Source organism: Nerophis ophidion, linkage group LG23, assembly GCF_033978795.1.
Source record: "Nerophis ophidion isolate RoL-2023_Sa linkage group LG23, RoL_Noph_v1.0, whole genome shotgun sequence".
NCBI lineage: Eukaryota > Metazoa > Chordata > Actinopteri > Syngnathiformes > Syngnathidae > Nerophis > Nerophis ophidion.
In genome coordinates this window covers 37,320,787-37,333,861 of record NC_084633.1, presented here as the reverse complement: position 1 = coordinate 37,333,861, position 13,075 = coordinate 37,320,787, and the positions used below count along the sequence as shown (strand labels likewise).

Here is a 13,075-nt window from a genome sequence, read left to right as displayed (position 1 = left end):
GCTTTTTGATGCCGTAGCGCCTGAGGGATCCAAGGTGTGTAATATCATGGCTTACGTGCAGTGATTTCTCCACATTCTCTGAACCTTTTGATGATATTACGGAGCGTGGATGGTGAAATCCCTAAATTCTTTGCAATAGCTGCTTGAGAAATGTTGTTCTTAAACAATTTGCTCAGGTATTTGTTGACCAATTGGTGACCCTCGCCCCGTCCTTGTTTGTGAACGAGTGAGCATTTCATGGAAGCTGCTTTTATAGCCAATCATGGCAACCACCTGTTCCCAATTAGCCTGTTCACCAGTCTTTGATGAGCATTACTCAACTTTCTCACTCTTTTTTGCCACTTGTGCCAGCTTTTTTGAAACATGTTGCAGGCATCACATTCCAAACGAGCTAATATTTGCAAAAAATAACACATTTTCTCAGTGTGAAGATGAAATATCTTGTCTTTGCAGTCTATTCAATTGAATATAAGTTGAAAAGGATTTGTTGTATTCTCTTTTTATTTACCTTTTACACAACCTGACAACTTCATGGCTTTTGGCTTTTGTGTTGTTCACTAGAGGTGGACAATACTACATGGGCTCCGTCTAGTGGTCCGCCAAAGAAGTTTGATTGATTGATTGATACTTTTATTAGTAAATTGCACAGTACAGTACATATTCCGTACAATTGACCACTAAATGGTAACACCCCAATAAGTTTTTCAACTTGTTTAAGTTGGGGTCCACGTTAATCAATTCATGGTACTGTGTGTATGAGTATCATTGTGGATGTGCATTGTGGGTAATGTGACAGCGGCCAAAAATAAGACATCTGCCTTGTTTTTAATGAGTACTTGGGCCGACTATGCTACCGCACTTGAGCGTTGCTCATTATGCTGCTCCTTGGAGAGTGTTTTTGAGGTGGTCGTGTGGAGAACCTCTCATGCGGGACTTTGTTGCAGGAACAGTCGGCAGAAAGCGGAGGACACAAACATGTCAGAACAAGGCGGCGAGGCGTGAGCGAGGTCGGAACACTTTCCCTTCCACGCCAAGACGGAAGGTAAAAAAACAGACAAAGGAGATTTATTTGCACGACACGTTGGAAAGGACAGATTGTCCGCCCCGATCGGAGATCATGGCTTCCTCTCGACTGGCAATAACACCGCTTTTGTCCCCGAGTGTCGCGTTCCACAACATTTGCATGCCACACTTTGGAGAGGAGCGATACCAGCACAAACACAGATTATTGGGCTTTCAGTCACTTGTGAACATGGCTCAGGGCGCAATAACACCATATTAGGGTTGTCCTGATACCAATATTTTGGTACCAAAATGTACTTTTCTAAATAAAGTGGACCACAAATAATGTCATTATTGTCTTTGTTTGAACAATAATGTTAGTGTACATGAAACACATGTTTATTATTGTCATTTAGTCCTGAACCGAGCTAGTCCTGGGCGGCATAGCTCGGTTGGTAGAGCGGCCGTGCAGGTTCGATTCCCGCTTGTGCCATCCTAGTTACTGCCGTTGTGTCCTTGGGCAAGACACTTTACCCACCTGCTCCCAGTGCCACCCACACTGGTTTAAATGTAACTTAGATATTGGGTGTCACTATGTAAAGCGCTTTGAGTCACTTGAGAAAAGCACTATATAAATATAATTCACTTCACTTCCTTAAAGGGGAATATTATCACAATTTCAAAAGGGTTAAAAACAATAAAAATCAGTTCCCAGTGGCTAGTTGTATTTTTTGAATTCTTTTTCATAATTTTACCGGTCCCGGAATATCCCTAAATAAAGCTTTAAAGTGCCTTATTTTCGCTATCTTCGAAACCACTGTCCATTTCCCTGTGACGTCATACAGGGCTGCCAATACAAACAACATGGCGGTTACCACAGCAAGATATGGCGACATTAGCTCGGATTCAGACTCGGATTTCAGCGGCGTAAGCGATTCAACAGATTACGCATGTATTGAAACAGATGGTTGGAGTATGGAGGCAGATAGCGAAAACGAAGCGATTGAGCAAATAGTTATTGACGCTATTCGGCCATAGCGTGGGTGTACCTAATGAAGTGGCCCATAGCATGGCTGCCTTATTAGCATCGCCGGTAAAATGTGCGGACCAAACGATCAGGACTTTCGCATCTTGTGACACTGGAGCAACTTAAATCCGTCGATTGGTAAGTGTTTGTTTCGCATTAAATGTGGGTATCTAGTTTCAAATGTACATACAGCTAGCGTAAATAGCATGTTCGCATCGATTAGCGTAGCATGTCAGCATCGATTAGCTGGCAGTCATGCCGTGACCCAATATGTCTGATTAGCACATAAGTCAACAACATCAACAAAACTCACCTTTGTGATTTCCTTGACTTAATCGTTGCAAATGCATCTGCAGGTTATCCATACATCTCTGTGCCATGTCTGTCTTAGCATCGCCGGTAAAATGTGAAGACACTCTGGTACATTCAATGGGGGTCTGGCGGCAGATTTCTTGCCAGTGGTGCAACTTGAATCCCTCCCTGTTAGTGTTGTTACACCCTCCGACAACCCACCCACGAGGCATGATGTCTCCAAGGTTCCAAAAAATAGTCGAAAAAACGGAAAATAACAGAGCTGAGACCCGGTGTTTGTAATGTGAAAATGAAAATGGCGGCTGTGTTACCTCGGTGACGTCACGTTCCGACGTCATCGCTAAAAGACCGATAAACAGAAAGGCGTTTAATTTGCCAAAATTCATCCATTTAGTGGTCGGAAAACGGTTAAAAAAATACATGGTCTTTTTCCTGCAACATCAAGGTATATATTGACGCTTGCATAGGTCTGCTGATAATGTTCCCCTTTAAATAAAATATTGAACATACTAGACAACTTGTCTTTTAGTAGTAAGTAAACAAACAAAGACTCCTAATTAGTCTGCAGTAACATATTGTGTCATTTATACACTTATTATTTTGTACACTATGATGGACAAACTGTAAACAAACAGTTCATTTACTGTTAATATCTGTTTATTTTCTGTTTGAACATGTTTTTTTCTACACTTCTGTTAAAATGTAATAATCACTTACTAGACAATTTGTCTTTTAGTAGTAAGTAAACAAACAAAGACTCCTAATTAGTCTGTAGTAACATTGTGTCATTTATACACCTATTATTTTGTACACATTATTAGGGACAAACTGTAAAAATGTATTATTAATCTACTTGTTCATTTACTGTTAATATCTGCCTATTTTTTGTTTGAACATGTTCTATCTACACTTTTGTTCAAATGTAATAATCACTTATTCTTCTCTTCTTTGATACTTGACATTAGTTTTGGATGATGCCACACATTTAGGTATCGATGCGATACCAAGTAGTTACAGGATCATAAAATAAAATATAATACCTAACAAACCAATAATAATATGGTTAGGAAATACTGATGTAAAGGGTAGGTGTCACGCTTTTTTCTGTTTGAACATGTTCTATTTACACTTCTGTTCAAATGTAATAATCACTTATTCTTCTCGTCTTTGATACTTGACATTAGTTTTGGATGATACCACACATTTAGGTATGGATGCGATACCAAGTAGTTCCAGGATCATACGTTGCTCATATTCAAAGTCCTCATGTGTCCAGGGACATATTTATTGACATTATAAACATTATTGTCATGATCCGTTACCCGGGTCATGGCATGATTTATGTTTGGTAGTTTTTCTGTGTTAGTCTGTTTCCTGGCTGCACCCTCTTTCCTTGTTTACTGTCAGTTTCCATGGGAACTGATTCTCATCACCTGTCTTAGTTTTGCAATTAGTGTTCCCACCAGGTGTTTTGGGCTAATCACCTCCCTCTATAGCATAGGTGTCAAACTCTGGCCCACCGTGTAATTTCATTTTGCCCTTGAGGCAATATCAAATTAACGTTGGAGCTGGCCCGCCGGTGCTATACAGTGGTGCCGCCGTTACACTGCATTCACCGATTTTCCCAGGAGACTCTCGTATTTCAGTGCCCGTCCCGAAAATCTCCCGGTGCAACCATTCTCCCAAATTCCACTCGGACAACAATATTGCGAGTGTGCCTTAAAGGTACTGCCTTTAGCATCCCCTACAACCTGTCGTCAAGTCTGTTTTTCCTCCTCACAAAGAGCGTGCCGGCCCAGCCATATGTGGCTTCTACACACATATAAGTAAATGCAAGGCATATTTGATCAACAGCATACAGGTCACACTGAGGGTGGCCATATAAACAACTTTAACACTCTTACAAAAATGCGCCATACTGTGAACCCACACCAAACAAGCATGACCAACACATTTCGGGAGAACATCTGCACCGTAACACAACATAAACACAACAAAAGCACAACAGAACTAATACCCAGAACCCCTTGCAGCACTAACTCGTCCGGACCACTACAATATACACCCCCCCTCCCCGCTACCAACAAACCCCCCTAACCCCGCCCACCTGAGCCCCGACATTAACTAAGCCGTAAAAAGGCCTGAATGGTTGATTTATTCATTATTTTATTTTCAGATGTATTAGCCTTTGGAAAAAGTTAATGTTGATATTTAACTCAGAAGGCTGCAAATACAAAAGAGGCATTACATTTTTATTTAAATTTGATTTGATATGCCATTGATATTTTTTAATTATTATTATTTGAAACTCAATTTTGCATGTCACTATAAAGTTATATAAGCCTGGCTTGTTCAATATTCAATGAAAAACTTGTTTGGGTCCCTATTAAAAGGTTAATTTGTTCATCCTCGGCCTGTGGCTTTGTTCATTTTTAAATTTTGGCCCACTCTGTATTTGAGTTTGACACCCCTGCTCTATAGTTTCCTGGCACCCAGCAATAGTTGCTGGTTCAATGTTTGCTATAGGCAACAGTTAAATTTCTCCATTTTTTTCTCTCCTTGCATCTAGTGTTCTTTGTACAGTCTAGCTTTCCTCGTTTTTTCACCCTTGGTGGCATTTTGGTTTTGTTTAGCTCCACGCTGGTTGGCGTCCTCAGTTTGTATTTTTTGATATTGCTTTAAATACATTAGAATAACTTCATCTTACCTCAGGGTTCCCCACACATTCATTTATTTGTGACGGCCCGCCCCGGAAGAATTACGGCCGCCACAAATAGATTTTTCGGCTTTTGACTCGCTCGACAGCTCATAAAAGCAATGGGACTCTGTCTGTGAATGAAGCTTGTAGTTACAACTCCGGTGCAGAAGCCCGCCTTCTTACATACGTCACATACTGTCGCGCGTCTAGCGTCATATGCTCTCGCCGAGAGCTAACGTCAGCATGGCTAACGTTAGCTGAGGCAGGTCGAGTTGCATTTAGCTGCGTGCATTACACAACAGGCGTTTTTTCCTCCTCGTCTCTCATTCTGACATATACGGAAAACAACCCCGCCTTCTTACACACGTCACACTCTCGCAAGTCTAGCGTCATAGCTTTCGCCGATCAGAGAGGTAACAGCATGGCTAACGTTAGCTGAGGCAGGTCGAGTGAGCGGAATTTGTGACAATACAAGAAAGAGATGATGCCAAACTTATCACAAATGGAGGAAGAACAATAAATGCCCAACATAAAGAGCAGGGGGTCCATCATCTGGTGGTGGTTTGGCTCCAAGTGGGAATATAATCAGCAGATGCTGTTCAATGTATATACTATGATGATTAACCTGTGTGATGACTGTATTATGCTGATAGTATATAATTGTACCATGAATTGATTAACTTGGACCCCGACTTAAACAAGTTGAAAAACTTATTGGGGTGTTAGTGGTCAATTGTACGGAATATGTACTGAACTGTGCAATCTACTAATAAAAGTATCAATCAATCAATGCAAAGTATCCAGCAGAAGTGTTACTACAAAAAGGTAGCAACACTATTAATTTGTTCTTTCATTTAAAAAGTCACCTGTGAGAGAATGAAGAGTATTTAATAAATACAGTTTTGGTCAATTGACTTAGTTGTGATTTCCCTCTCTGCATGAAAGTTTAAAAGTAGCATATATATCAGACATGACAGAAAACAAAACATAATCTACAGGCGTGACAGAGCCCCCCCCGTTAAGGACAGATTCTAGATGTCCCAAAAAACAAAAACAAAAATAAAGAGTCATGGGAGGGCGGTAGGGGGGTAGATCCACCGGAGCAGAGTCAGATGGCGGCGACGCGTAGAGGCCCGCTTTGCCTGACAAGGTGGGCGACACGGGAACGGCCATATCCGTGGCCGACAAAAAGGTCGGCGCCCTTGGCGTGGTGGACGCCCACATGGTATCCACATCCGCGGCTGACAAGGCGGCGGACGCGTCGTCAACGTAGCAGGCGATGAAGCTCGGCGTTGGTCGAGGACTTGGCGTTGGTCGAGGACTCGGCGTTGGTCGAGGAATTTGTTGTGGTGGCCTTGCTGGAAGCTGCGGCTTAGCAGGCCGAAAGACTGGAGGTGGGGGACGTACTGGTCGCTGTGGCTTGGCACCGCACTGGGCAGAACCAACCAACAAACTCCCAACCCCAGCCCCCCCCTCAAGGAGTGGCTCCCAGACACTCTCACCGCGATTTGGAAAAGTCCCTTGGGGTGGGTGGAGGGAGGTGAGGAGGGGGGCAGAATCTTCCCCTTTAGATTGTCCAAATATTTCTTTATCCTCCACCTGGGGTTGTGTGGGCGGAGAAAAGGAAACATTTTGTGACGGTGGCGGGGCTTGAGTATTGGGGGGAAAGGACATTCCTGGTGAGCGGGTCTGTGAAAAAATGTTCTGGAAGTGTCTGATTCTGGCAAAAAAATCCTTTGGTGCCGGCTGATAGACAAAATTAACAGGATTAAAAAAAAAAATCTTGGTCTGTTACCTTAATGTCTCTCGCGGAGGAACTGAATGCTGGCGTCATTCTGTCAGGGTAGTATGGCCGTACACCATGATCAGACATGACAGAAAACAAAACATAATCTACAGGCGTGACAGACCCCTCCCCCCGTTAAGGACAGATTCCAGATGCCCCCCAAAAAAAAAACAAAGATCAAGAGTCATGGGAGGGCGGTAGGGGGGCAGATCCACCGGGGCAGAGTCAGATGGCGGCGACGCGTAGAGGCCCGCTTTGCCTGACAAGGTGGGCGACACGGGAACGGCCATATCCGTGGCCGACAAAAAGGTTGCCGCCCTTGGCGTGGCGGACGACCACGTAGTGGCCACAATTGTGGTCGGCATCTTTGGCGTGGTGGACGCTCACGTGGTATCCACATCCGCGGCTGACAAGGCGGCGGACGCGTCGTCAATGTAGTAGGCGATGAAGCTCGGCGTGATGACGGCGTTGGCGTTGGTCGAGGACTTGGCGTTGGTCGAGGAGTTGGTGTTGGTCCTGGAGCTGGTTGTGGTGGCCTTGCTGGAAGCTGCGGCTTAGCAGGCCGAAAGACTGGAGGTGGGGGACGTACTGGTCGCTGTGGCTTGGCACCGCACTGGGCAGAACCAACCAACAAACTCCCAGACCCCCCCCTCTCTCAAGGAGTGGCTCCCAGACACTCTCACCGCGATTTGGAAAAGTCCCTTGGGGTGGGCGGAGGGCAGAATCCTCCCCTTTAGATTGTCCAAATATTTTATTTATCCCCCACCTGGGGTTGTGTGGGCGGAAAAAAGGAAACATTTTGTGACGGGTGCGGGGTTTGAGTCTTGGGGGGAAAGGACAGTCCTGGTGAGCGGGTCTGTGAAAAAAATGTTCTGAAGTGTCTGATTCTGGCAAAAAAATCCTTTGGTGCCGGCTGATAGACAAAATTAACAGGATTAAAAAAAAAATCTTGGTCTGTTACCTTAATGTCTGTCGCAGGGGAACTGAATGCTGGCGTCATTCTGTCAGGGTAGTATGGCCGTACACCATCATGATCAGACATGACAGAAAACAAAACATAATCTACAGGCGTGACATATATGAATGCAGTATGAAGAAGAATGTTTGAATGTATCCATCCATCCATCCATTTTCTACCGCTTATTCCCTTTCGGGGTCGCGGGGGGCGCTGGCGCCTATAGAATCATCATACTGCTGTCATTATATGTATCAAGTGTTCATTCAAGGCTAAGGCAAAATATCGTAATACATATCGTATATCGCAATATGGCATAAAAATATCGCGATATTAACAAAAGCCAATAGATAGATAGATAGATAGTACTTTATTGATTCCTTCAGGAGAGTTCCTTCAGGAAAATTAAATAAATATCGCCCAGCCGTATGTGAATGCAATGAAAATAATAAAATCTGAGCCAACCAGCCGTTAAAATGTTGTCCAGGTTAATGTTTTAGCCATTAAAGGCCCTTCATTTCAAGATTTCAACTGTGATCGGGCTTTAAACAGGTGGCTGACCTGTTCAGATGGGTGTAACTGCTGCTGGTCAAATAATGTCAAATAGCATTTAAAGGGGAACATTATCATGCGTCTGCCTCACAATACGAAGGTCCTGCAGTCCTGGGTTCAAATCCAGGCTCGGGATCTTTCTGTGTGGAGTTTGCATGTTCTCCCCGTGAATGCGTGGGTTCCCTCCGGGTACTCCGGCTTCCTCCCACTTCCAAAGACATGCACCTGGGGATAGGCCCCTCCCACCTCCAAAGACATGCACCTGGGGATAGGCCCCTCCCACCTCCAAAGACATGCACCTGGTGATAGTTTGATTGGCAACACTAAATGGTCCCTAGTGTGTGAATGTGAGTGTGAATGTTGTCTGTCTATCTGTGTTGGCTCTGCGATGAGGTGGCGACTTGTCCAGGGTGTACCCCGCCTTCCGCCCGATTGTAGCTGAGATAGGCGCCAGCGCCCCCCGCGACTCCGAAAGGGAATAAGCGGTAGGAAATGGATGGATGGATTATCACCAAACCTATGTAAGCGTCAATATATACCTTGATGGTGCAGAAAAAAGACCATCTATTTTTTTAACCGATTTCCGAACTCTAAATGGGTGAATTTTGGCGAATTAAACGCCTTCCTGTTTATCGCTCTGGAGGCGATGACGTCAGAATGTGACGTCGCCGAGGTAATACAGCCGCCATTTTCATTTTCAACCCATTGTGAACATTGGGTCTCAGCTCTGTTATTTTCCGTTTTTTTGACTATTTTTTGGAACCTTGGAGACATCATGCCTCGTCGGTGTGTTGTCGGAGGGTGTAACAACACTAACAGGGAGGGATTCAAGTTGCACCACTGGCCCGAAGATGCGAAAGTGTCTGCCGCCAGACCCCCATTGAATGTGCCGGAGTGTCTCCACATTTTACCGGCAATGACAGACATGGCACAGAGATGTATGGATAACCTGCAGATGCATTTGCAACGATAAATTCAACAAAATCACAAAGGTGAGTTTTGTTGATGTTGACTTATGTGCTAATCAGACATATTTGGTCACGGCGTGACTGCCAGCTAATCGATGCTAACATGCTACGTTAATCGACGCTAACATGCTATTTACCAGCGGTGCTAAAGCAGACATGGCACAGAGATGTATCGATAACCTGCAGATGCATTTGTAACGATAAAGTCACAGTAATCACAATGGTGAGTTTTGTTGATGTTGACTGCCAGCTAATCGATGCTAACATGCTACGCTAATCGATGCTAACATGCTATTTACCGGCGGTGCCAAAGCAGACATGGCACAGAGATGTATGGATAACCTGCAGATGCATTTGCAACTATATCACGTTTCCTTCCACCCACATTTAATGCGAAACAAACACGTACCAATCGACGGATTTAAGTTGCTCCAGTGTCACGAGATACCAAAGTCCTGATCGTTTGGTCCGCACATTTTACCGGCGATGCTAACGCAGCTATTCGGCCATGCTATGGCTATGAATAGCGTCAATAGCTATTCGCTCAATAGGTTCAGTTTCTTCTTCAATACTTTCATACTCCAACCATGTGTTTCAATACATGCGTAATCTGTTGAATCGCTTAAACCGCTGAAATCAGAGTCTGAATCCGAGCTAATGTCGCTATATCTTGCAGTGCTATTCGCCATTGTTTGTTTACATTGGCAGCACTGTATGACGTCACAGGGAAATGGATAGTCGCATCGCAAATAGCGAAAATCAAACACTTTAAAGCTTTTTTTAGGGATATTTGGAGACCGGTAAAATTTTGAAAAAAACTTCAAAAAATACAACATGCCACTGGGAACTGATTTTTATTGTTTTTAACCCTTTTGAAATTGTGATAATGTTCCCCTTTAATTTTACATGTATGCAATGCCATTTTAATGTAATTATAGATAATAATAATAATAATAGATACCGTGCAGTGTTGTAAATAGTCAACAGGAAGGATTTTAGTAAGATATAAGCCATGGGCACTACACAGCCAGAAAAAAACCTAGGCAGGACAAGTACAAATATTGGGGCAAATAGATTTGAGAAGTCGGGCAAGTAGAAAAAAGAAAGGGTGCAAAGTCTGCAGGCAGTAGGAAACACATGGTTAAGTGTAGGGACTAAAACTGATGGCAGTCTTAAGTTCAAGATTTTAGCTTTTATATTTTATAAGATTATATATTTTTTGCAAGAACCAAAATTATTAGATATTTTTCAGTGAATAACTAATTATTCAAATCTGTATATAAATATGTACATAAAGTGTTGTAATTATATTCCAACTCCGGGTTCTTCTTGGTCATCGCCGCCACCACCACAAATAGATGCCTGACCTGTGGGAAACACTGTACCTCCGCAATACTTCATGCGTCGCTAAGGAACACAACAATCGCAGCCATGCGCCCACGAAGACGCAACAATTATATGAATTTTAAAAAAGGAAAAAAAGATTTTGCGAGGATAAAAAAACATGGATGTAGTAGTATCGACTAGATACCCCAGGGGTCGGGAACCTTTTTTGCTGAGAGAACCAAAAAGCCAAATATTTTAAAATGTAATTCCGTAAGAGCCATATTATATTTTTTTTAACACTGAACACAACTAAACGCGTGCATTTTTAAATAATACCAACATTTCTAGAGAATTATAGGTCTCTTATTCTTTGTAATAACATTGTTATTATGAAGCTAACTGTAGAGGGGATGTGGCCTGCGGGCCTGCAGCGAAATAGGGTGTGCCAGGACTGGCCTCGAAATCAGCGACAGGTGTGTAGAAGGCCCACCTGGGCCTTGTTATCTAATCACCTGTCGCTCTGTTATAAACAGCAGCCAGGAGGAGAGACGGGGTTGAGGTTGGAGCCAGAGCGCGAGCGAGAACGAAAGAGAAAAATACAATTTCTGGAAAGCAACTGAGAGACTTTTTGAAAAATAAAACAATATTGTAACCCTGAAACAGGCTCTCATGTCGGTGCTTGGTGGTCTGAAAAACCCCCAGGAGGGCAAGCCCCACACTAACCAATAATAAATAAATAACTTCTTACCAGTAATGCAACTTCTTGAACAGGTGCGGTAGAAAACGGATGGATGGATTAAAAATGCATGAGAATGTTTCATATTTTGAACATTATTTTTAACACTGTGATTACAAGTGGAATTATTCGTTACTTATCGTGTAAAGCAATGTCAGCTAGGATTTATCTAAGAGCCAGTTAAAGTCATCAAAAGAGCCACATCTGGCTCGCGAGCCATAGGTTCCCTACCCCTGAGATACCCTCTTGTACTTGGTATCATTACAGTGGATGTCAGGTGTAGATCCACCTGGTGAGCGTCCTCATCCTCCTACTTGTAAGAAACTCACTTTATTTGTCGCCATGGAGGCAAGGATTAGTGGTTTAGAAGTAGCTAAAACACTGTGGATGGATGTTAGCCGCTAACTAGCCGGCCATGTCTTAAAGCCGCTCTTCCTGAGGGTGTGTCAGTGTTATAACTTCACCTTTATCTTGACTTTTTACACTAAAACGCGTCCATTCTCCCTTTTCTGTCTACACACTGTGTCTGCTTGTAAGTACTCTGTGTGTGTGCGCTGCCCAACATGCTCCTCAGCTCCTAAAACCAGCAATGTCACCACGCGCCGTCAATAAAAAAAGAGGGGCAGGGACTGGTATTTTTTAGAGGCGGTATAGTACCGAATATGATTCATTAGTTTACTACCGTTCAACTTTACACGATATTGGGGAACATTGCGACAATGTTGACTTTTTGCCGACATGAATGCAAAAGGAGTAATAATATCTGTGTTTTTTTTTAAATGTAACCCTCCTAATTTTTATACACACTTCCTGCACGTCCACAATCACCGACATTCTTCTCAAGACCTGGTGTCTACTTCGTATTAATACCTGTTGTCTACTTCATATTAATACCTGTTGTCTACTTGATATTAAAACTGGTGTCTACTTGATAATATACAGAAAGTGTGAGACTTACCTGTAATCTGCTAGCATTGTTCTCACCTTGGCTTTCAGGGACAAACTTGCATCCTGACTCAAACTTTTTAGTCCATAGGTGGGGCTCTCTCTCTCTCTCTCTCACACACACACACCTGAGAGTGATGACACACACACACACACACACACACCTGAGAGTGATGACACACACACCGGGGCGGTACACTCCTCGCTGGCTGCAAGTCTTATTCCCCGCAGGAATTTCAGTCCTGATAACTCTTGTGTGCTTTTACTGAATTCCACAAGTGTGTTTTTTGGGGGTCTGCTATGGTTGCCGTGGTTACGGTGTAATCCCAGGAAGAAGGGCGGAAAAGTGATGAAATTGGCCCTGAGGGCCGAGAGAGAGAGTCTGGTCGTGTCTGAGCAAGCAGGAGTATTATGGGGTGTGTTTGTTGACGTCACCATAGAAACGGTTACACTACGTCACGTAGTCACCGCCTGGTGTTTATGAAGCGCTAAAAGCGCGGGAAATGATTTATTCTCCTTGATGTCTGGTTTAAGTGTAGTTTTTGAAGTTGGGTGACCATGTTTTATTGTGAAAAGCACCGTAAACATAGCGACCCAAATGTGGAGAAAACACATGGTAACTTACACTTTATGACACAATCTTCAAAAGATGTGATGCAGTTTTGAGGTTTGTGATGTATTTGTAGTCATATTTATATTTGTATATTTGTATTTGTACACAGCATTATGATATATTTATGTGTATGTATATATTTATATTTATATATT

At 43.2% G+C, this 13,075-nt stretch overlaps 1 protein-coding gene across 3 annotated transcripts in view; it reads right to left on the bottom strand.

Annotated features, from left to right (window-relative positions):
• LOC133541175 (retinoic acid-induced protein 3) overlaps positions 1–12,555 on the bottom strand; it is a 35,421-nt gene extending 22,866 nt beyond the window's left edge. The window contains exon 1 of one of the 3 annotated variants that reach the window (XM_061884302.1): positions 12,321–12,555. In XM_061884302.1, the coding sequence (XP_061740286.1) occupies positions 12,321–12,337 (17 nt within the window). In that variant the 5' untranslated portion in view covers positions 12,338–12,555. The remainder of the gene's footprint in view (positions 1–12,320) is intronic. The other 2 variants (XM_061884305.1, XM_061884303.1) reach the window with 2 other exon arrangements.
• Positions 12,556–13,075: the final 520 nt, after the last annotated feature.